Source organism: Cyprinus carpio, chromosome B8 (assembly GCF_018340385.1).
Source record: "Cyprinus carpio isolate SPL01 chromosome B8, ASM1834038v1, whole genome shotgun sequence".
Lineage (NCBI taxonomy): Eukaryota > Metazoa > Chordata > Actinopteri > Cypriniformes > Cyprinidae > Cyprinus > Cyprinus carpio.
The window spans coordinates 19,253,478-19,278,559 of record NC_056604.1 but is presented as its reverse complement, the minus strand read 5'-3'; the positions used below and the strand labels follow the sequence as shown (position 1 = coordinate 19,278,559).

The 25,082-nt window shown below is 35.5% G+C and overlaps 3 protein-coding genes across 4 annotated transcripts in view; 1 reads left to right on the top strand and 2 right to left on the bottom strand.

Moving 5' to 3' along the window:
• Window positions 1-1,364, bottom strand: part of LOC109110103 (leucine-rich repeat-containing protein 75B-like) — a 28,797-nt gene extending 27,433 nt beyond the window's left edge. The window contains exon 1 of the mRNA XM_042730008.1: window positions 721-1,364. Within this exon, the coding sequence (XP_042585942.1) occupies window positions 721-993 (273 nt within the window). The 5' untranslated portion in view covers window positions 994-1,364. The remainder of the gene's footprint in view (window positions 1-720) is intronic.
• Window positions 1,365-7,553: 6,189 nt separating this feature from the next.
• LOC109110386 (glutathione hydrolase light chain 1-like) lies at window positions 7,554-14,715 on the top strand. 2 transcript variants are annotated; one of them, XM_042730006.1, is made up of 12 exons: window positions 7,554-7,747; window positions 7,843-7,973; window positions 8,463-8,552; window positions 8,797-8,989; window positions 9,246-9,406; window positions 9,554-9,703; window positions 11,151-11,287; window positions 11,530-11,717; window positions 11,946-12,073; window positions 12,164-12,276; window positions 12,599-12,712; window positions 12,826-14,715. In XM_042730006.1, the coding sequence occupies exons 1-12, from the start codon at window positions 7,575-7,577 to the stop codon at window positions 12,970-12,972; spliced, it is 1,725 nt and encodes a 574-aa protein (XP_042585940.1). In that variant the 5' UTR covers window positions 7,554-7,574; the 3' UTR covers window positions 12,973-14,715. The 2 variants fall into 2 exon arrangements, with proteins under 2 accessions (XP_042585940.1, XP_042585941.1); XM_042730007.1 differs by lacking the exons at window positions 7,554-7,747; window positions 7,843-7,973; window positions 8,463-8,552; ... (1 more) ...; window positions 9,246-9,406; window positions 9,554-9,703 and adding an exon at window positions 10,112-10,455.
• A 2,030-nt stretch (window positions 14,716-16,745) lies between these two features.
• On the bottom strand, window positions 16,746-24,247 carry LOC109110102 (gamma-glutamyltransferase 5a). The gene is made up of 12 exons (XM_042730004.1): window positions 23,823-24,247; window positions 22,017-22,144; window positions 21,825-21,920; window positions 21,398-21,587; window positions 21,107-21,267; window positions 20,881-21,027; window positions 19,605-19,735; window positions 19,135-19,319; window positions 18,878-18,969; window positions 17,655-17,767; window positions 17,465-17,575; window positions 16,746-17,374 (listed from the first exon to the last, which is right to left on the bottom strand). Exons 1-12 carry the CDS (start codon window positions 23,987-23,989, stop codon window positions 17,228-17,230), a joined length of 1,668 nt encoding a protein of 555 aa, XP_042585938.1. The 5' UTR covers window positions 23,990-24,247; the 3' UTR covers window positions 16,746-17,227.
• Window positions 24,248-25,082: the final 835 nt, after the last annotated feature.

Here is a 25,082-nt window from a genome sequence, read left to right as displayed (position 1 = left end):
TGAAACCATTAAAATAAAAACATTTTCAAACAAAAAAACAAAATTGCTGGCATTAAAAAAAAGTTTACTTTTTTTCAGCTACTTGCCAAGGCAACATTTCTCATTTTAACTGAGTTTAACTATGTGCTAACTAAAATAACTTAAACTGGAATGAAATTAATAAAAACTTATCTTAGTTATGACAATCTAAACAGGTCCTTTTTATTTGATGGTTTTCTTGTCACATGACAACAAAATGGCTTCCTGCATGTTGGTTACACCTTTGATTAGGGTAAACAAGTTTGGCAGATATTAATAATATTTTTAAAAAGTGCTAATTTTACATATATATCATATTATAATATTACTTTTAATATTTTCATTATTATGAAAAATATAGTAAAATACTAAAACATTTTTTTTAAAACGAAAAACGTATATTATTTATTTATTTATTACATTAAGACAATTACACCGTTGGGTTTGCACACTTTAAGCCCCCCAAAATATTAATATATATATATAAAAAAAAATTAATTCAGAAATTGTTAACATGATGACCTTTTCAAGATTTCTACATGAATTGCATTTTATGATCATGTCTTCATATTTGCGTGTCAGTGATTGCAACACATGCAATGCCAACAAAGCAGAGAGCGAGAGAGAAACTCATGCATGTTTTGCAGCTGTCTCTGTCAGATCCACATGTTTTAAGCACTGCAGGACATTTATTTCCCTCACCTTCCTCAACAGTTTGAGCACGTCCGTCGCCTCTTCTCTCTTCCTCTCCCGAAGGAGCTTCTGAATCTCTCGGACCCAGGCGACTCGTCTGACATACGGGCTGTGGTTGGCTCTCCTCAGCATCCCCGGCAGCTTATCCGACCTGAGCATCAGGGATGTAAACAAGAAGTCTCCGCTCCGATCGCTCTCTCCCGTACTGTCGAGATGTTTCCGTCGCCTCCTTGAAAAATTCTCGTTGTCGAGACTGTTCTGGCGGCTGAGCCTGGAGCCCATGATCTCGTTGAAATCACAAATGTTACAATAAATACTACCCTTTTACGGCGTAACCATGGCAGCCTGGAAGATAACGCCCAGAGGTTTCCACATCGGTCCGAACTTGGGTAGCACGTACTCAGTGACAATGTCCTTTGTGAAATCCGCTCGACGACACAAGTAGTAGTTTTAGCTGCAGAAATGTCAGTGTTTTGTTCTTTATCCCAACTCGCACCCTCGTATTTGTTGTCAGCAGGACACGTCCGCCTGATGCTCTAGTTGGTATTCAGTGGATGATGGAGATGTTCACCACAGCACCACGCGTGGATCATTACTGAGTACTGTACTGCCATTGGCTATCGGTGTTTGGTGTGTGTGCCCCACATGCCAAAATAGAAAAATGTGGGTGGTGAAGTCAAAACAAAATGTTAATCGATTTTTAAGTAAGTTTATTTAACCGATGGTCAATTCATTTCATTAACTGATGCTGAATATGAGGTCCTAGCTATAATAAATCACCATCCCAATGCTAGACAACAGCAATTGTCAAAACTGTAAAACCAGTCATGCCCAGTAATCTCCTATAGATTTTCAGAAGAGCTCAAATATTTGACCTCAAATATTTTTCATAAAAAAGTCAACATTTGTGACCAAAAATGTCAACAATAGTATTTGTTGTTGTTGTTGTTAGAAATCAACTAAATAATAGGCTAATGAAGTAGAATACATTTAAAAATCCTAATTGTGACAATTATATAATTTTATTTATTTATTTAATTTAATTTTATTTATTTTAAAACTGTCGGGGTGGATTTTGTTCCGCATGCGCAGTGTGTGTTTACATTCTGTCAGTAGCCTAAATAGCCACAGAAGTGTCTAGAAAAGCGCTAAAAAGATAAACTTTTTTTTTAGTTTGTTATTTTTTATGGGTGTTGGGGCTGTTTTGTAGTTAGTGCCATTCACTAAGTAGTAATGGTAGAAATTACGTTTTTCAAAACTCTGAATGAATTGCTTTGCAGAATGATTCAATGAGTGCGAAGCACTCAGAACAGACTGGTGGCACCTGTTTGTCATAACAGTGTAAATCCAGTAAAAACAACCCAAACAAATATAATAAGACCTCTTGAAAAACAATTGCATATATGTAAGAGGCAAGAAAGTGTAATCTATTAAATAAGTAGCCTACCACAATTAATTAGCTACTTCAATAAATGAACCTACAAAACAAAACCAACCAAAGATCAGTTACAACAAGATGGTACACGGTAGGTTCAAAATAGTTTGACAAAACTTTGTTTGCTGCAATCACGTGACCTGATAAATATGATACAAGATCCAAACCTCTTGCTGCATTCTCATCATGTTGTAATTACTGTAATTTCAAGATGACAACATGACGTTCTACTTGGAGCTGTTCACACTCTTGTAGTTGGAACTATTGCACTATCGATGACTAAAGCATAGCGAGTCTGAGGTGGTCAAGCTGTAGTTCTTAGAAAAGTCCCAGTTCACAAGTTGTAATTACGAGTTCTATAAAGATGTGAACACTTTTTACAAGTTGGTTTCATGGTAATTACATGGAGTGAACGCACCTATGATAAGAAACAAAAGATTTATAAATGTTGGAAGCTTCTTGAAAGAGTGTTTTGAAAGCACCCATCAATACTAAGATGAACCTGCTAAGTAGCCTAAATCGCAAACCATCAGATCCTTCGCACAAAGGACCAGAACCAAAGTGTTTCAAGTAATTACCAAAAACAACATTCCTCATCAAGTAACTGTCAGTTTTATGATTTAACCTATAGAGGGACAAACGTAGCATATATCTGTATGCGTTTTAGGGGAAACAAACATCTGAGACATAAGTGATAGCAATCTGTTCTAAACAAGCTAAGATGTTGTGCTGACTGTTTTCCTGATGTGCTTCCTAAACTAAATTCCACATTTTAACAAGTTTTACATTAGCATTGATAGTCTAGAAAATCTATTATATGAAGGGTCACAGGTCTTTTTCTGGTATTGAATGGCCATGACATATTTTGTTTCACTGGAGACCTTCTAGCTGATATTGTGGCCTAGACACTGCTTTAAGCCTTTCTTATTCGGCTGCTGTAAAGCTTTTCATTATCTGTCCAAAGTGACATGACAGATGGAATAGACCTTAGCAACAGACCTTACTGATGTCCCTGTCTGATTCACAGCCCTTTTCAAAATATCTGCTGAAAGTCCATCTGTCTTTTATTTCCAATGTAAAGGCAAACTAGACACACAAAAAAAAAGAGTTTCAACTGGGGTTGATTTTCAAAAACCTGTCAATAAGCTTTTGCATATTAAATTACTTGCTGTTGTAGTATGATATTAGCATGAGTGGAATATATCAAATTTACCTGAAAGGCAACTTATACATATTACTGTAAAAAGGTGTTAACCTGGAATTTTTACCTTAAAAGCTATTTCTACCTGGTTTAACCCATAAAAATGAGTTTTGTTGGTAAAATCGTATTTTTGACTTTTATAATTTTTATAATTATTTTTCTTAATTTTTTTTTTTCATGTGCTGTTACTCAGTTTAAATAAATTAAATAGTATATCAAGTACAATTAATACATTTTTAATATCAATACTTGTCACACATTACAAAGAATAAATCTGAATTTATGATTTATAAAATTGTTTTTAACCACTATTTTTAACTGCCCCTCCCTCACACCTGTGGCATGTTTGAGACAATTCAAAGAAATGAGAGAGCAATAGATAAATAGAGACAGATTCTCCATTTGTGATGTGGTGCCAAACACGCTCTTGTTCTATACGTATGTTTTTATGTGTATTAGAGACTGAATTGAAATCAAATATTAAAGTTACTGCCCAGTCTATTTTTGAATAGGATGTCTACTTCATAAATATTTTGAAAATGATGGAAATATATGGTTCAAATCACTCAAACAAAAAATGGAAATCCCTGGATATCATCTAGTGGAAATGTTTGGTACTGGGCCCACAAAATCTTACTTAAAAGTTCATTTTTTGAGATATCTATCTAAAATTTGGCACAAAACTTGCTCAGATGTTTGGCTTTGATTTTCTTGAAGATTTGGAGATAAACATGTATTTTTTGTTGTTGTTGTTGTTGTTGTTGTTTTACATGTTAATAAATTTAAACTTCTATAACTTTTTATAAATGTACTTTTATGATTGTTTTTTTAACTTCTACAATAATCTGTGAAGTTTCACCTTTAAAAAGATACCAAACATAAGGCTGTTCTCTGAAGTATTCAAGATTTATAACACTTTTAGCTGGAAAAGTCATATTCATGTCTATGCTCAAAAAATGGGACTTACAGTTGTTTTCACAAACTTTGAAAATCAAAAGTTGTTAAATTCAGCAAGACGCTGGCACTAGGAGGCACTTCAGTACTAGAGCTGAGGAGTTGACAGACAACAAAGGAATTTGTTGTTATTTTGTTTCTGTACAGTTGCTTATGAATGGCTGCCTATGTGGGTCAAATTGAACCGTGAACATCACAAATGTATAAAAATGTCTGCATGTACATTGTGCAATGCATTCAGCATGTTGAAGATGTCCATGCATGTTCACGACCCTAAAGGAGAAAAAGTCACACAATTTCAAGAAAAAGCAACATTAGTCAAACAGTATTTTAGATAGATTAAAAAATAAATGATAGCTCATTTTTACCATTTTTGGCTGACCAAATATTTTCTGTATTGAAATAAGTGGGAAAAAGCAACTTTTTTAGCTTCATAGGATAATAAAAAACTAAAATAACAAAATATAACCAAGAATTGTTATTATTTTGTTTCTGTAGAGTTGCCTTAGAACATTAAAATAGGCGGGTCAAATTGACCCGGGAACATGATGTACGTAACAAATTTTTTTTATACATGTCAAAACACATTAGCGTGTTGAAACTTTGCATGCATGTTCATGACCCTAAATGAGAAAAAAGTCACAAAATTTCAAGAAAAAAAAAACAGATAAATGGTATTTCCGACAACTCAAAATCAAATTGGGTCAAACTGATCCGGAACAGTACATAAGGGATAATAAATCCTGGACAGTGTGCTACACATAATGGGAAGAGCTGGAGACAAACTCTGACAAATTACAGCTGCTGCTGACACTCACTTATTGAATTGAGGACGGTGGGACAAAAGGTCTCTTGAACAGGTCTAATAATGCTTCAAGTGTCTTGTCCCATGATGAAAAGTACTGACTGACTGTTTTTATGGTGGTATTATTACATAACTGTGCTCTTTGATGCCAGTTACAAGAATTGTGACTGTAAGAAAGTTCTAGGATTTTCTGTCATTGGTATTAAGTGCCTTGAATAAAGTCCCTGGATGTTTTACAAAGATAAAAATGTCATTTTCAAAGTCAAGAATCTTTTGTCACTCATTCAGCTGTGAGTCAACACCAACATGCTGCATCAGAGATATTTCTTAGAAGTCTTACGTAACATGCAGTGCTGACTCGTTTAACTAAGCTTTAATAATAACGTCCAAAAATCTGAGACCACCAGAGAAGATGCTCATATGCATTTCTTTCTATTTTCTTTTTTGAAAATTCTTGAATGAAAATCAATGGAACTTGGATAACATTACATTAATAACTTAATTAACATAAATTTCCCAATTTCTAAGTATGTGCATGGGAAATGTTGCTGTAACTCAAGCTGATATCTTTAATATTTTTTAGTCATAATTTATTTTTCCTTTGTAAAACTCTCTAAACATTTAACAGTTTTAAATGTCCCATATAATCCCATCAATCTGGTCTTAGACATTTGGACCTCACTCTGTATTTATTTCTATTATTATTATTATTATTATATTTTTTTCTGTATGTCTAAGATTAAGGGTGAAGTAAATGCATTGTCAAAAAGATTGCAGTAGTTTGACCTCTGAAGTTCCTAAGCTCTTAAAAAAAGGGTGAGGTTTCATGTGAGTAATACCTGTCTTTACCATCAGGACCGAAAAATTTAAACAAAAAACAAAAAAACTTCCTGTCTTAGCCAATCACCATGTAAGGTTGGGACCAAGCTGATTTATAACCTCTGGATTTCTAACCATCTATCTATTTGTCTGTCTGTCTGTCTGTGTGTCTCTCTGTCTGTCTGATTATCATTGTGTCTATCGATAGATCAATATATCTGTCTATAAGAGTAAACTATAATTGGGAAATAAAATTCAGGGCTTGTATAGTGTGTGACTGTTGAAAGGCTTGGATTTACACATGGATGAATCCTCTCTGAACTCTGCATGCTGGGATAATTCGGTGCTAGAACGCAAAGTGTCAAGACTTGTAGGATGAATGCTAAAGCTTTTTATCAAACTTGCTGCAAACATTGATGATGATGATGATGATGGTGATAATGATGATGTGCAATTGTATAGGGTTTATTCAACAGGTCTATTAAGCTGGGTGACATTTCACTGTTATCTGTTTCTCCAAAAATATTACCAAAGGTTTACACCTGCCCTTGCATTCATAAACAGCACATCTTGAAAAGGTGATGTAACTTATATGTTTTTTTTTTTCTCAGGGGAAAATGTTCTTTATGATTAAAAATTTGCATGCTTACAGTATATACTGGAGCATGGATTTGAAACTGTGGTGTTGCTGTGGATACCCTTCACTGATCAGCTGACAATGATGAAGTGGTGGTGATAAGCACATCAGTGTACAAAATACAAACAAGCACATTTGCATTGTCTGTAATGAATAATAATTTCATAAATGCAGTGTTGGGCAGTAACTAGTTACATGAAACGAAATTACGTAATTTAATTACAAAATAAATGTAATGGGGTAACACTTTATTTTGGTGTCCTTGTTACACGTTACATGTGCTTACTATTTTAATAGCAATTAATTATGCATAATAATTACATGCAAGTAACCCTAACCCAAACTCTAACCATATAGTAGTTAAATGTATAATTACACTGTAACAAGGACACCTTAAAATAAAGTGTAACCTGTAGCTGTAATCCATTACAGTTACTGAGGAAAAAATGTGTAATTAAATTACAGTTAAATATGAAATTTTTGACAATTACAAAGGGGGTTAAATCTGAATATTTTCACACACATATATATTTGGTTGATTTCTTTCGCAATTGCATTGACTGCTCTAAAATTTGAGACACCAATGTTTCAGGAACATAAGACACATGCTTATTTGATAACTGTTTTATTTCTTATTAGGATTTATGTGTATATGTTTATTTTTTAAGATTAACTGTTTTTTCAAAAGCATTTTTAGAAGCCAGTGTTTCCTGTCTATTAACTTACTATTAACCCTGTCTGGTTTAACTGTTTGATAATGAATAACAGTTGAAAACATTAATTAGATATTTAGAAAGTAATCAAATGTAATCAGTTGCATTACTTTAATAAAATAACTGAAATAGTTACACTACTTATTATTACATTTTAAATATGGTAACTTGTAATCTTTAACCTATTACATTTCCAAAGTAACCTTCCCAACATTGCATAGATACCACTTATCAAACAATGCCCTCAGATGTTTTTATCTCAACAATCCTGTATTCACATTCTGTATCTATTCAGGAAAATGGTCAAGAAGTCTCTTGTTGCTGGTCTGGTGGTCTTGCTTGTGGCTGCAGTGGCGTTTTTTCTGGGTGTGTATTTGGGAATCGGAAATAAGAGACTCACTGTATACTCAGACCACTTCTACTCAAAAGCAGCCGTGGCAGCAGATGCCGGGAAGTGCTCTGAGGTTGGAAGGTAAGAGTCCAAATGTCTAGAGCCTAGAGTTTCAATTCTTGTCACTGAACATCATGCACGTCAATTCAAAAACCCAACATTCTTTGTCTTTGCAGGGACATCTTGAAGCGCAATGGTTCAGCAGTTGATGCTTCCATTGCTGCTCTGTTGTGTGTTGGGCTGTTCAACGCACACAGCATGGGCATTGGAGGAGGGCTGTACTTCACCATATACAATGCGTCAACAGGTACAACAATGACATTTATGCATTCCTTTATGCATTAAAAAAGTTTACCTAAGAATCAAACCCAAGACCTTGGAATTGCTCACACCATGGTCTAAAAAACCCATAAAACTAACTTTCTGTAAGTCAGTTCTGGCAAGGAAGGACATGGCCTTAGGAATTTAATATGACACAGAAGTAATTTGCCATTCAGCAGATACTTGTCATGCAAAGTGACTTACAGTACATTAATAGAAAAAGACATGACCCTGGAGCATACTGGGGTCAAATGCCTAGCAAAAGGACACAGTGTTTACTCAACATCATAGTGACCACAAAGCTTGCTTCACAGAGTCAGCAGATGATGTGAAAACATCAGCAACCACCACCTCTTCAGGTGAAGCTAACGGAGTAAATAACAAATGATGATGACACACAAGCCTTAGGTTTCTGTCCAAATGAATTTAAGCCTTGAAGTAATACAAATAAAAAAATCCATGTGTTGGTCCACAGGAAAGGTTGAGACAATTGATGCCAGAGAAACAGCTCCAATGAATGCTTCAGAGGATATGTTTGGCAATAACACCCAGCTGTCACGGAAAGGTACATTACCATTATTGTAAATAACACCAAGTCCACCCTCCATTCTATAAAATAAATAGAGCTAATCTGCCTGTGAACTAGCCTTGCTTTTTCATATAGGTCAAATTATCAGAAAAGCCTTTTTGAGCCTTTTAAATTGCATTAAAACATATTTTGATATACAGAAGATGAGCATCATGTCATTGACCTTATTGCAGTTTTGGCCATTGAATATTGACTCTACTGTGTCTGGTTTGAATGGCAGGAGGGTTGTCCATTGCCATACCAGGAGAAATCCGCGGTTACGAGATGGCGCACAAAAGACATGGGAGACTGCCATGGAGGGAACTGTTTGAGCCCAGTATAGAATTGGCACGCAATGGTTTTCCAATTGGCAGGGCCTTGGCCAACGCCATTTCAAAAAACAAGGATTCAATTCTGAGTGACGTTACACTGTGGTGAGGATTTATCTTTTGGACACTAGAAAACTGGGCAGTCTGTGAGAAAATCCACTTATCATAAATGAAAATAGCACATTGAGTCAAGTAACAAGTGTACCAAGGTGTACTGTTGTGTAATTTGTAATTACATCATACTGCGTCATATGATACAATAACAAATAACTATTCTAACTCAACACACTCCAAACACTGTCTCTACTTGTAGGTTTAAAGACATAATATTGATCTTTTCCTCTCTCTGTCTTTGCTCCAGTGAAGTGTTTTGTGACTCAGACAAAAACCTCCTGAAGGAAAATGATATCATTAGATTTTCAAAACTTGCTGACACCTATGAGAAGATAGCGGAAGAAGGGCCTGATGTTTTTTACAATGGATCTATGGCCCAGAATATAGTGGAAGATATCCAGGCTGCAGGTCATTTCATACTTTCTTTATTGACCTTTTTTTTATCATGTGCTGAAGGTCAGATTACCTCATTAATAAATATATATATATGTGTGTGTGTGTGTGTGTGTGTGTGTGTGTGTGTGTGTGTGTGTGTAAATCAATGTGTCACTACAGGAGGGATTATAACACTTGAGGACCTAATGGAATATAAGCCAGTGTTGAATGAGACCCCGCTGAAGTTAAATGTGGGAGAGTACACCGTTAATGTTCCTGATGCTCCATCCAGTGGACCTGTACTTGCTCTGATTCTCAACATAGTGGATGGTGAGTCTCACATTGTTCCTGTGTGTGTGTGAACTTCAAATGTGTGCATCAAGGACCTCTAGAATACCTAGAGAGAGCCATTCATTAGCATTCTCATTCATCTTAATGGTAGACCTCCAGGAATCTTTGAACCAATCAGCTGAGCCATTAAATGTGATATGATTAAGTAAGATATGGCAATTTATATATATATTAAGATATCCTTAATAAACAAATTGAATTTAGAGTTGTCACGTGTATGTTCTGCGTTTTTGTTCTTCCTGCCTTGACCTAGTTATCCTTTGTTGCTTGATTAGTCCATTAGTTTCCACCTGTGTTCATTAATTATCTTATTAGTCCATCATTTGGTTTAGTATTTATAGCCCTGCCTTTCCTTGGTTTGTTTGTCTTGTTTCATTGTTTAAAGAGGTTGTTTTCTCCATTTCTCCACTGTGGATTTATTAAAGACTCTGTTTGTTTGATATCTGCCTCCTTCGAGCTCCTTTCCCCAGCAACCCTTGACACCAGTACACCTGTTCTTGCTTTTCCATAAAGTTTACGAAAGTCTTTACATCAAGATATTTGTTTATGGATAACTATGAGAGGGCATGTTGTTTCTTGAACTGGGAATTTACTAGGACTCAAGTACCTGATAATGTAATAATCCTCCATCACCACTGGCACTTATTAACTCATTTATAGACACTATGATATCAAAGTAGAGTCTTCATGAGTAAAATGGGGATTTACGCAGAAGAGCTTCATTCATGAGGGTAAGCAGCATCATGTTATGCATTAAGGAAGAATGTACATGTAGCAGATCATTGCAAAACACACAAACAAGGTGAGCAGTATAAGGTCTTGTGTCACCCTCTGGGTTTATTTTGTGATAATGATCAGATGACTGTATATTATCCATCTTGTGTGGCTTACTCATCTTCACTGCAGTCAATAAGTGAGATGCAAGATGGTGCCAGTTGAGTTTGAATCTGATAGTAGTGCCACTTTCAGTTTGGACTGATACATAGTATTGCATAGATATTAGCAAATATCTGCCAAATTCCACAAAGTATTCAAGAGAGTTGTGTAACTTAAACACAGAACATGGTTTTGCATTCCACTGCTAATTTTTCTATGTAAATATGCACTAGAAGAACATATTACGTTAATAAGCTTATTAATAATAATTAGTAAGGTAGTTGTTAAGTTTAGGTATTGGTAGGATTATGTAGAATATGGTCATGCAGAATATGTTTTAAGTACCAATAAACAGCCAATATATTATTAATAGGTATGCTAATAAGCGACTAGTTAACAGTGAGAATTGGCACCTATACTAAAGTGTTACCAAAATGCACTCTGTGTGAATGAAGGCTTTCTGAATTGCGTAAGGCAAAGTGTTTGTGTATCCTAATATGAATATGCATAACAGTGATAATTCACATTAAGGCTTCAACTCGTTTTCTAGGTTTCAACTTCTCAGACAGCAGTGTGTCCACAGCAGAGAAGAGGACTTTGACGTATCATCGCATTGTAGAGGCATTTCGTTTTGCTTATGCCAAGAGGAGTAAACTGGGAGACCCACGTTACCTCAACATCACTGACGTGAGTTCAACTAACTACATAATTTGTTGTTTTTGTGTCTCACACAAGGAGTTTTGAGGACTTATGCAACCTGATCTCATGCATTTTAGCTCAAGATCTGTGAAGTGGTTTAAATAGTCTTTTATAAATAATATCCGTTGCAGCAGATGATATTTTCTCAAGGCCTCTAACTGTTCATATTTCATACATCTGCAAGTTCAATGGCCTTTGGTAAATCTATTTTCAAATATCTCCTTTCCCAGCTCATCCACAACATGACCTCAGACTACTTTGCAGACAACATTAGGAGTAAAATCACAGATGACACTACTCACCCAGACAGCTACTATGATCCTGAGTACTCTGTCCCCGATGACCACGGCACGGCTCACCTGTCAGTCATCGCAGAGGATGGGAGCGCGGTGGCAGCCACCAGCACCATCAACCTTTAGTAAGAGAAAAACGGCACTTGACCTGCATATCCCTGTTCATTTATTTAGAGAAGAAAAACACTGTCCTCTTACAATATCTAGTATGATCTCATATGTTAGTCTGGAGCCCTGAGAATGACAAGTATGATTGTTTTTGTGCCAAAAAAAAACATTAAAAGTGGACCTCAGGGGGGGAACGCAATATTGTTGTTCTCTTCCTTGTCTTGATCTTTCTTTTGTTTTCACAGTTTTGGCTCAAAGGTGATGTCACGCTCAACTGGCATTATTTTTAATGATGAGATGGATGATTTCAGCTCTCCTTACATTACTGATGGCTTTGGGGTTCCCCCTTCACCCAACAACTTCATTCAGCCAGGTGCCTAGAATTAAATGACAGATTATCTCTAGACACACAGGTACGATTCAAATGAAGATTGTATTAACATATGACTTTTGTCTTTTGAAGGTAAAAGACCACTTTCATCGATGAGCCCCACGATAATATTTGACAAACACCACAGAGTCAAAATGGTGGTTGGGGCTTCAGGGGGGACGAAAATCACCACTGCAACTGCTCTGGTAACTACAAACACAAAACAGCGTTTAACTATACTCACTGGGTGCATATGGCTCTCTAATCCTGGCTTCCCATAAACAAATGTAATATATGTACATTTCCATATATGACATATATTGTCATATGAAGTAAAAAGCATATGTGGAACCTATTAGAAGTTGGAACATACACTACCAGTCAAAAGTTTTGGAACAGTAAGATTCTTAATGTTTTTAAAGAAGTCTCTTTTGCTCACCAAGCCTGCATTTATTTGATCCAGCAGTACAATTTTGATTTTTTTTTTACTATTTAAAATAGTAAAATCTCCTTTTTCACTTCTCCCAGGTAATCCTGAACTCACTGTTCTTTAACTATGATTTGAAGAAAGCAGTTACAGAGCCTAGAGTCCACAACCAGCTCAACCCCAACATGACAGTTGTGGAACAGGACTTTGAGCAGGTGGGTCCCTGGACTTTCCCAATTTAAGGCATGATAAACGGTTTAATGAGTCAGTAAAAAGACAGTTATTCATATGTTTTATCTCTTTGTGAATGTGTCCGCACATGCTACAGAGCGTTCTTGATGGCCTGGCTCAGAAGAATCATGTAACAGAGCTGCAGAGGACGCCAGGAGCAATTGTCCAGGCCATTGTGCGACAAGGAGACAAACTCTGTGCCGAATCTGACCCCAGGAAAGGCGGCTATCCTGCGGGATATTGAACAACACTCCCTCTCTCCCTTCTCAATTTTTGTGGGCCTTCAGTCATTGGTGACTCAATCAAGAACCAGGAAAAATGAATATACGCATTGTAAAACAATGTACGTCTCAGTACAAGCCCGTCAACATGGACCCCAATGCACAAGGTTGCACAAAGACTCCCTGCTTTTATTAACATTTCTTTTTTTCTTTTTGAAGGGAAAATATTTTATTTGTATCAACAGTGACTAACTTTCATATTGAACGGTCTATAATATTTCCAAGCTTATTTATTCCTTTTGTGTGTAGAGAAAGAGGATTGATTACAAGTATGTGGGGGTCCTTTGGTACCTGATTCCACTGTATGGGTTCTTTGTTGTGTAATGGAGTTCTTTGGGTTAATGGACATGTTAAGAGCGATTCAAAATGAGCAATACAAAAAGTGCCTGTGAAAGTGACAAAGTCAGGGAAAGAAGTATAAAATTAATCATATATCTCTTTAAGCCTCTGGTTTTTTTTTATGGTAGACGCACTGTAATAATAAAACACTGTTAAAATGTGTGGAAACTCTATTATATTACCATCTATAAACTGAATGTTTCACTTAAAGCTGCAACCAGCATATACATGTTTAAATAGTGAACTGGAATGAATATATTCTTATGGTAAAATCGTGGAAGAATGGCATGTACAGCTTTAGATTACCTCACTGGACACGTTCGCCTCTGTAGGCTATACAGCCAACCTCTCATGAGATGACTTGCATAATGTGAAATGCTGAATTGTTATTGTTATGAGTAAATGACTTGTGTATGTGAAAAAGGCAGAAAAACATGTTCACTTCAGGTCTATTATCTAATGTTACTCTCATTTTATGTTTAAATTACACTTAAAGTAATAGTTCACTCAAAATTTAATTTGCTGATAATTTCCAGACCGTCATTCCATCCAAGATGTGGATCAGTTTGTTTGTTTATCAGACCAGATTTGAAGAAATGTAGCATTACATCACTTGCTCACCAGTAGATCCTCTGCAGTGAATGGGTGCAGTCAGAATGAGAGTCCAAACAGCTGATAAAAACAATGAATAAAGTGAAGTGAAAAGCTGTGTTTGTAAGGGACAAATCCATTCCATCAAGGTGTTTTAAATTTAAACCGTTGCTACTGTCCATAACCCAAAATAACTCTTTCTTCAGTAAAAAAAACTCCATCCTCTGTTGTCCTCTCACTTTAAAATCCATATTTGTTTATAACTGTTTTGGACTGTTTTCTCTTTGTTCATATTTCTGCCCTGAATCAGATGAGAACTTTTTCACTGGAGAAAACAATATTATGTAGAGGAGATTGTATTTTAGTCAGAAACAATGACTTTTTTATCAGCTGTATGGACTCTCATTCTGACTGCACCCATTCACTGTGGATCCAGAGAAGAAAGTGATGTAATGCTAAATTTCTCCAAATCTGTTCCAATGAAGATCCAAATGCAACTACATTTTGGATGGTCTGATTTTTAACTAATTTTCATTTTTGGTGAACTGTTCCCTTATCACCAGACTGTTTGTCTCCAAATCAAATAACTGCAATATCATGCTGTATAATGTACAGATCACATTTAAGCTATATCATGAAGCTAGAGATGTTAATGTTTATCATGAAGTGACACTGTGGTGTTAATGTATAATGCATTCAGAGAAATACATGTGTGTATATATTTTTTAAACATCCACTGTTCTGTGGCTGTTGTTATGCTGTTAATTAAACTGTTTTTGGACCAATTTGTTGTCGCATTAATAAGTGTTGATATACAGTATATATTGCAAAAGAGCTAATTACTAAATAATGCATGCTGTATTTTATGAAACAGTTCCATTTGAAAAAGCTCTGAGGCAAAAACGTGTTTTGAAAAATGGAAGGCATTGTAAATAATCCAGTCAGCAGCCACATGTGAATATATTTTTATTAAGGGCAAACATAATATTTTGAAAGAGTAATAAGAATTAACCTCTCTGAACTAATGATTAAGAGAGAATATTTTTATTATAATAACATTTCACGATATACTGTTTTACTGATCAAATTAATGAGCGTAAAAGACTGCATAATCGTACCATATGTATGTATTTATTTAAAAGTCCTTTTATTTGCCATGTTTTTACTGTATATTGTAAGCATTACTGTTTGGGTAGCAGCCTATGGAAACATGTAAGTGGCCTCAGGCTGTGTCTGTGTATGATTTGCATGTATTTCTATGTTGACAACTCAGCAGAGAAAAGACTAACTAAAACAGGCGTATTCAAGGAAACAAGAAAAACATTATTTTCTACATCAGCCCTGCAGCTGCTCACTGACGAGCGTGTGGTCACCATCGTAAGCTCATAACTCACTGCAGAGACACTTTGTTCAGATACTGGAGTGCTCATAAATGTTCCGTCAGTGTTTTCAAGAGCACATTCACACTTTGAATGAACGGAAAACTAAGGAAATCCACTGATTGACACACAAAAGGCAACGTCCAAAAGCTCACAATCCTCTGATAGTTTTATTGTCCCCCGGCCTGCAGTTGCTGAGGATGACTGTAAGTTTGGGCTGAGGAGAGATGATTCAGCGTCAATGCTATTATTCTACTGTCAGACAGGAAACCCTCTGGCTTCCATATGCTCTCAGATCCAGGATGGAAAGCATAAAGGAATGAGAGTGAGAAAGATTTGGGTACCAGCAGGCAGAATCAGGACTAAAGCTCCCCTGTGGACATCAAATGGAAATGACTGGGCTTTAGACTTGCACAGACGGCGGACTCTAAGGGTTTGCTGACTGGCACTCAAGTTCTGCTAACTGCTTATGCCAAGCGATTGCACGGCAACGTTTAATCTTGTGCTCCCGAATAGCTAGAGCTCATAATGCTCTGTTTATCTTTCCGATCATGATGCCAAAGCTAATGCAATCACTCAGATTGCTCATAGCCTCTGATGAGATCTCATTGTGAGTCAGACACATCCTATTTTCAGGGCTTTGGACGTTAATTATAAAGAAATGCTGGGCGTCATGCTGTGGAGCAGCTGAGCTAAACATTCCCTTTGACCATCCATCTGCACACTTCAGAACTACTGAGAGATGTCAAGAACATGTGACAGGCAACCCATATAATCAATAATGCGACTTTTTTAGAGCCTGTATAGGGCTGTTGTAGGTCTACCCATTAAAACATATTATGACAGATTAATAAAAAATCTAATTTAAAACTAATTCAGGTGAGTTTTTTTTTATTATTATTATTATAAGAAAAAAATATTATCAGTATATAACTATGAAAGAAAGACATTGAACCTGAAGATAACAACCGCACAAAATGTTAGCGAGTGTCAAAAAAAAAAAACAGTACTCTTCAAAAGTTTGGGTTGAGAAATTTTTTTTAAATGTTTTTTTCTTTTATGCTCATGAAAGATGCATTTATTTGATCTAAATACTGTAAGATTGTGACATTATTACAATTTAAAACAACTGTTTATTATTTCAATCTATTTTAAAATGTAATTTATTTTTGTGATGTTAAACCTGAATTTTCAGCATCATTACTCCAGTCTTCAATGTCACATGATCCTTCAGAAATCATTCTAATATGCTGATTTGTTGCTCAAGAAACATTCATCATTAATTTTTTTTAATATTTATTTATTTATTTGTTCTTTTGTGTGTGTGTGTGTGTGTGTGTGTGTGTGTGTGTGTGTGTGTGTGTGTGTGTGTGTGTGTGTGTGTGTGTGTGGAAATGATACATTTATCAGGATTCTTTAAATAATATAAAGTTCAAAAGAACAGCCTTTATTTAAAACATAATTATTTTGTAACATTGGAAAATTCTTTTGATCATCATTGCGGAATAAAAGTATTGATTAAAAAATAAATAAATAAATCTTGCAGACCCCAAACTTTTGAACCATATTGTATATTTGCCGTCTTTGTTGGCTATGTGCACAAATCAACTCATATTATGCAAGCAACTTGGGGAGCTTACAAAGTGATTTTTTTTTAAACGTGTGCCTAAAGCAGTGTTAAAATAACATTCACATACTGTGTAAATATATATACAGTACATCAACATATTTACAACTCACATCATTCACAGTAAAATGAAACATATATATTTTCATGCCTTTCACAGTAAAACATTTAATCTTCACATATTGATGGCGTTTGCTATTATTTGTCAGTTTGTCAACTGGCCGGTTTACATCATCCAAACACGGCACAGACGCATCAAGCAGTCTCCAGCTGCACTCCAGGTCAATACCCTGCAGCTTTTCCATGTTTCCGTGAGTCAGATACAGCCTCTATGCAGTTGTTTTCCTTTGACACTGCATTTACCACATTATAAAACATCTGCGGGACTTTGACTTTGTGCCCAGTCTTGTTAAGTGACTCCAGAACAATCTGAGGAAGAATAGAGATGAAAGTCGTTTGGAAATTTCACCTGATCCTTTACAAACAGTTGACCACATGGAAACATTTGTATCTACTTACCTTGTCAAACGAGGGCTCAAAGTTGAGGACATTTTTGGAGTCCACAAACACTACAGGGGCATCGATGGAATCTTGCAGAGACTTGCCGAACCACAGGAAGTTCATGAGAGTCTAGCCAGAAGGGTTTCGGTTAGAGCTGGATTACTGAATCACAGTGCGTTAAATTTGTTAAAGTGCAGTTTAGACTCACCAGAGCCACCCCGGTGGTGATCATACTGCCACCTGAGGCTCCTATGACCACAATGTGCTTCTGAGATGGGGAGTAAAGGATCACTGGAGACATGGAGGAAGGCGGCTGCTCACCCACACAGATACACACAGAACTGATACTTATACATTCACAAAGTGTCAAAATATTCTATCCCCCTTTTCTTATTTGAAGGAACATTTTGTGTTTGGTACAAGTTAAACTATCGAGCAGCACTTACAATAACTATATAATAATGTATTTGTCATGTGATGCTGTATAAATCATCCTTTTTTAAGGTATTTTTATTTGATCTAACACATAAAAATGACTTGTGTTTTTGTAACCTAGTTTGATTAAATAACATGTTGACATAATGAATAATGAAAATCATTTTCAACGAATGAGTTTATGTAAAACATCTGTTGTAGCTGATAGAAAGGTTGCTTGTCTTTTAGTTTAACCTTCATTAACAACAGCAAAAACACCAATATATAACTATGATAGAAGGACATTTCACCTGAAGGTAACAAACTCACAAAACAGTAGCCACATTTTCTTAATAACTACTTCAGTTTTAGAAATAAAAATGTGGCATACACTACGGGTCAAAGTTTGGTGTAAAAAGTACAAAAATAAAAAATATTTTTGTTTAATTAGTTTAGAAGTCACCACAAGAAGAACATATTTAGATTTAGATCTTGTGGCTATATTTTCTTTTTTGGAAAATAATGGTATTGATATTAAAATTCTAGCTGATACAGATAAGCTGATAATTATGTTTATATTATGTCTGATAAGTGATAAATACCAGAATACCAAATAAATAATACAAATTCTGATAAATACCAAAATTCAATTCAGTAAATACCAACATTCTGTACTGTTCTGCCTAAAAAATAAAATAAATAAAACACTAAAATAAATCACCATGAGATTTGCTGTTATTCAATAATAATAAAAAAAAGATTTTTCAAAGTTGTAAATAAAGTGAACTTTACAAGAAAATTATTTAATTATTTCTACTTCAATATTTCACATTTAATTAGTTTTTTTACTTGCAGTTTCGTAATCATCTGTGCAATTTACAAGCAATCTATTAGTTCATATTGTTTTAAAGTAAATCCTACACCATTTTCTTTTCAGTGTATTAGTATTTCAAGAGATAATAAGAGAGAAATATTCTTTTGTTTTTGGCTGTATGTGTTTTTTTTTTTTTTACTGACCAGCATGAATCTGGTCTGTTTTTCCACAGAAGTCTGCAAGTTCATTGTTGAGGAGGATGCCAGTTTTTGGGGAGAAAATTCTGGATCCAAATCTGAGAAGAGAGAAAGAAACAGTCAGTTTTGACACTTTCTAAGGCACAATTTTATTCCTGCATAGCATTGCATTTTTTAATGAAGTAATAGTATAATACACAATATTATCTGACAGTGTCCCAGCACTCATATAAATGCAATGAATGTGATTTAAAGGCACATACATGTGATTGATGGTGCTGGTCACAGATACTGCCATACCATCCTCAGCAAGCACGGACACATGAGTGGTGCCATGGGAGTCCAGGTATGGAGTGACGTTGTAGTAGCTGGCATCATAAGTGTGGTCAGGGCTGATTTTTGCTCTCACTTTATCCGCAAAATGCTTCTGAATGATCTCAACTGCCTCCTATTCCAGCCACACAGAACACAGAGGATGATGAACTAATGCATGACTTTATGTGTCCCAACCAGTGGGTTGCCAGCAATAATGGCAGTGTGCCTGCAGTAATGATCACCCAGAACACAGCACTTAAGTCATTATAGCAGATTACACTAGTGCCTCCAGAAAGTGTAATGACTGTAATGTTTCTGTTGAGATACTACAGTACAGCCTGACCAATGGTATCATGCTTTTAACACTTAAAGTGAAGTTAAAAATGTAAAACAATCCATTTCCTCCTACAAAGCCTACCGTTTGAGAGGCAAAATTGGGATCTTTCATGAACTTCTTTAGACCGTTGGCGAATTTACACGTTTCTACGTAACGCTGAAATGTTAAAACCTTCTCGTCTCTCTCCAGAGATGCAGATTTTAGGTTAAAACCTGAGGAAAACAAAGAAATATATCAGTGTAACAGATTAGAAATAAAAAAGGTTTGACATTTGTGATCTTATCATTAATATGTATACCAAATATATAATATTAATCACTGATAATAATATGAAATATTTCTTGAGCAACAAATCAGCATATTAGAATGTTTTCTGAAGGATCATGCGACACTGAAAACTGAAGTAATGAAAATGAAAGTTCAGTTTTGGGTTAAAGGAATACATTTAATTTTGAAATACATTCAAGCATAGAAAACTAAAAATAGTAATGATATTTCACAGTATTACTGTTTATAGTCTATTTTTTCTCAATCGCTGTGGCTCAGTTCTCAAATGAGTTTTTTTTTGTTCAGATGTCTGAACAATCAGTTTCTTGTTCACATCAGATTTGAATTTCTTCAACTTCTATGTGTTCCTTCATCATGTGAACCATCACATGCAAAATTATCTGTTCAATTATCAAAATCTATCAGACAAGTGTGTAAATTCCATAAATATCAGACATGGAATGGTTGTAGTGTCTGTTGGCAAGTGGCTTGCCATTAGGGTTGCAAAGGGGTGGAAAATTTTCCATAATTTTTTTAATATTTTGTAAATTTTTTGGAAAAAATATATAAGCAACGGTGTTAAATAAGCAATAGTGAAATAAAAATATAAAATGTACTGCATAAATGAAAATGTTTATTTCCTTACTGTGTACTACAGTGTTGATTTTACCCAATACATATTTACCTACTGTTGAAATATGTATACACAGAAAAAACTTGTGCATATAAAATTGCATATAACAAAATGAAATTTGCCTATAGCACAAAAAGAAAAGAAATTTGCATATAACAAATATTTCCATGGTGAAAAAACATCTAAACATTTTGACCAGTGTGGCTCACACAATGACAAAAACACTTTTTATTTTGGTAGCATTGGCCAAGTAACTGACACAATAACTAGGTTTTGAAACATGAAGTAAATGTTTAGGGTGAGTTACTACTACAAGCAAAAAGGTCTGCGCCAAAGTTTAATGCTACGTGTTTTAACAATTACACTTAATTATTCACTAGTAAAGAATAGCGATGGTGATGCTTGGCCTTAGCAAGTACCACAAATAAAGCACAAACGGGTTAATTAGTTTCCCACCTAGCATTGTATTTAATATGAAGCTAAGTGTAGATCCCCCTGCTGGCGGTGGAGGAAAGTGCATTTCATACTCTCCTAGAGCCACTTCCCAGGCACCTAATTCGGATGCCTTGAACGACTTTAAGTCCTCCAGAGAAATTGTTCCACCTGAAATACACAGTAAATAAACTGTGATCCATGTATATGTATAGAAATCACAATTGTAATAAGTGGCATTCTGAATTACCTGCGCTTTGTATATCACTGACAAGGCTTTTGCCAATGTCTCCGATGTATAAAGCATTTGCCCCTTGTTCTGCGATGATCTCAAGAGTATCTGCTAGTTTTTCAAATCTCACTATGTCCCCTTCTTTTAATAGCTCACCTTCCTTATTCTGGAATAACTGGCTATAAAAGAAACACATTCTGATGAATGTTTTCACTCTTAGTGGAATGTGACAGAATTCATTTTTAAAAAGCTCTGTTAAAGGGAACATTATAAGTCTATATTCATTCAGAATGTGAGTACATGTATTACCGTAATGGTGATTCTGGCTTCTCCTTTGAGAGAAGTTGCAAAAATCGAGAGAGCACATAGGGTATAGGGACACCCTGTCTAGCCATCTTGATAGTGGGCTCAAATAAACTGGCCCAAGGCAAACGTCCATACAGTTTATGAGCTAGCTCATAGCCACGGATTTCACCTGGTACACCGATCCAGTGAGCACCTATAGATAGAGAGAGAAACTACAGCTATCATTTGTGCTTAAACTGCTTAGTTCACTGAGTGTGTGTAGTTATGATAAATAAGAAGCCTACTTCCTATATAATGCAAAACAAGGTCTGTATTATATAAGAATAGTGGGTTACATCTTTTGACATGGGGCATTGCACATATTTAAATATAAATATTTACATATTTATGTATTAAACAATATATAAAACTTCATCCACTGTTCAGTCACCTTCCATTGGCTGTATTGTGGTTGGACACATGGCAAGAAGGTCGGTTTTAAAAGCTTTTGGGACCGTCTCTCTGGCATTGATTACTCTCACTCTGCCTAGATAACAGAGATGTGGAAGAACATTAAAAATAATATGCATTATAACACAAAATAATGATTTATTTAAGGTATTAAAGGTAGGATCATCTTCACCACTTTGTTCCCGTATTGTGAATATAGATCCTCCACCAATGCCCATACTCTGAGGATTTATGATTGACGTGCACAGTAAAGAAGCAACGGCGCCATCTACCGCTGAGCCACCCAACTGCAGTATATCTCTAGAAAAAAAAAAAAAAAGATTTGAACTACAGTATGGCAAGGGTTTTCAAACGATTTGATGTCAAGGGCATCCAAATACAATGATCTCCCTGGAAAGGGACCCCTTCCTAAAATTCAATTAAAGGCAACTTTAACTATCGTGTACATAGAAAATATGTGGTTTCCAAAACTAAATTCCTGTATTTGTGTTGAAGTTTTTTATTTAAATATTATCTGGAAAGTAATAATTTTTATTAAGTTGACAGTGTGTCTTATTTTACCCATTTACAGCTGATTTCAATTTTTTTGGTATAATAATTCTCACAATTATGATTGCTAATGTTGTGTTCACACAATTTCATCACTCCCTCTGCTGGATTTCGGGTCAGAACCGCGGTTCTTTTACGTCATCACATTTAAGTGGTTACTGTTTACCTCTGTTGCTAGGTACGACTGCTCAGGAGAAGGTGGCGAAATGATAGCGCTGCTCTCGATGTTGTACTTCAGTTTTCGAACCTTTGGTTTTGTTTCCCAAGTGTCATATATTGGACAGGTTCCAAATAACGCGGGAGTTAATTACTACTGGAGGCCAGCAGAATTGAAATTTTGATTATCTCTACTTGCAGTGCATCGGTCCCGCTTATCAGGACAAGCAAGTGAACAAACACACACACACACAGACTGTACACACACAAGGTCACAGCACCAAATGTTCTACGTGTAAATGTTCTTTTTAGCTACTGTCAAATACTGCAGTCAACAAAGCGATATGATTTCCGACCTATCTTTTAAAAAACAGAATTAAACAGGCTATCAATAATTTTTGGAATAATTTCAATAATTTGTGTTAAAAAATTATGTATAATTTGTTTTCCTTGTTTGACAACTATGGGCGGACACCAGAGAGAAAATGGGGTATACAACAACAATGATAATAAAACGAGAAAGTAATTTGGAAAATTAGATAATAACTGCAGACGGTCACTTCTCAAACGAGCTTTAAGACCCGCCAGAAGCTTCTGCCGGAGCCTGGCATAACCAGTATGTTTTTATGTTTACAAATGATCTATATTTAAATAGTCCACCGTGATTAGCCTACTTTCTGACTACACCCTTGACTTTTCAAAGACCGATATTTAAATGTATAAACCCACTTTAGCCTACCCTTCAAAACATATAGCCTACGTTTTTGATTTTTTTCTCGTTTAGTTCTGCAGAAGCAATTGACTTTTCTTTATAGTAAACATAAATATTAAATAGTGTAAAAGTAATTGTATACTTAAGAATTTGGCTAAATCATTAGCTGCCTGTTGTCCAAGAAGAGGAAGCCAGAGATTGCTGCCAAGAGGATTACTAGGCTGTGAAGATAGACTTCACCTAATTAACTTCAAACTTTCTGTGTAGTTAACCGGACGTCTCACCTCAGCAGCCACTGGTATTCTCAAATTTACCTGACCCAGGGATTACGACAACCTAGTTGTCATTTTCCAGGAAAACGTGATCTTCTACATCAATATGCATGTTTAAATTAAAAGTTTGGATGCTAGATTTTAAAGTGTTTACTAAAATATTTAATCTAATCATCCGTAAGCACGCTATTTCTGAATTTAAAGTAACACAATTCACAATGCACTGCATTCATAATGTACTAGGTACATATGTAGACGGTAAGTAGGCTACCTAAAGGCAATCACTCACCGTCCGATCTTTGAGCAGGTTTCCGAGTCCGCTGCCACTGCTGCTTTTTTGTAAAGTCCGTCAGTACATTGCTCGTTAAAGTGAGTCGCGCAAATAATAATAATAAAAATAATACATATAATCGGAATACTTATGCACAAGCAAACTTTCTCTTTTCGTCTGGCCATTGTTTCCCGACCCAGTGCGCTTTGGTGTAGTCTGTCGTTGAACTTCTTGGAGTAGGCTACAGCAGAAGTGCGCTATTAGCCCTCCCCTTTCAGAGCGTCAACGCCTAATTAAGCGCATTGTCAAGGTGTAGAGGTCGAGTCTAAATTGGATTGTGTAAAGTGTTTTTTGTAAGAGGTATTTTCGCACCTTCCAATGGAATTAGGCAAACTTCACTATCTACAGACACATTCCTGCAGCTGTGGGGTGGACTGCTGGACCACCAGAGCTTTGAATTTACAACCCCCCTTCTTTAACCACCACATGTTGTGACTCAGATGGATGGGGTCATATTACTGCCACACCAAAAGTGAGTAACTTCAGCTATTTCTACCTAAATGACTCAATAAAATTTTGAATTTAATGGTTAAATACATTTTTGAATGTAGCCAGTTCATTTTAATGTTGCAGATGGTGCACACTTTTGTAGGTTACCTGGCAACATACACCCCCAACTCTGTTGGTGCAGTATGAAAACTTACTTTGTTGACATACAGTTTGATAGGGAAAAAATATGTTGTAAGGCAAGTTACAAAATTGTGCACCATCTGGTAACATCAAAATGAAATATATATTTTAAAAAAAATTACGATTTAATTCAAAAGTCAAAATTTTATTGAGTTTTCTTGTGTAAGCTAAAGAAAATCCATTTGCGCTGAACTGGTTTGGTGAAAAAAATAATGAGCGAAGTACAGTCGAACATACAACTTTATACACGTTGGCAATGTCATGTGACCTTTGATGTCATCAGAGCTGGGTAGATTACTTACAAATTGTAGTCCGTTACTGATTCTAAGTTACATGACAAAATTGTGGTTGGGTAGCTACTAGCTACTTTTTGATTACTTTTGACCTAACTTGTTTATCCCATCAATTTAAATATGATAATCTTGTACTGATACAAAAATACAAAGAAAAAACATCCCATTCATTGTTATTGACAACATGAAGTGTATAAAACATTACATTACATTACATTAAGGTTTCCCAAATTGTAGTTCGTGAAGGAACCGCAGAGGTTTTGTGAGCTTAATGAAATGTAAAATATAATTTAAT

Excerpts from the sequence above, each read along its gene's own strand:
- LOC109110386 (XM_042730006.1), top strand. The coding sequence starts at position 7,575 with ATGGTCAAGAAGTCTCTTGTTGCTGGTCTGGTGGTCTTGCTTGTGGCT. Across the intron at positions 8,990-9,245 it reads CTGAGTGACGTTACACTGTG|TGAAGTGTTTTGTGACTCAG; the intron begins GTGAGGATTTAT and ends TCTTTGCTCCAG. Across the intron at positions 12,277-12,598 it reads TCACCACTGCAACTGCTCTG|GTAATCCTGAACTCACTGTT; the intron begins GTAACTACAAAC and ends CACTTCTCCCAG.
- LOC109110102 (XM_042730004.1), bottom strand. The coding sequence starts at position 23,989 with ATGGCCAGACGAAAAGAGAAAGTTTGCTTGTGCATAAGTATTCCGATT. Across the intron at positions 21,921-22,016 it reads CACAATACGGGAACAAAGTG|GCAGAGTGAGAGTAATCAAT; the intron begins GTGAAGATGATC and ends TCTGTTATCTAG. Across the intron at positions 19,736-20,880 it reads CATATTAAATACAATGCTAG|GTTTTAACCTAAAATCTGCA; the intron begins GTGGGAAACTAA and ends TGTTTTCCTCAG.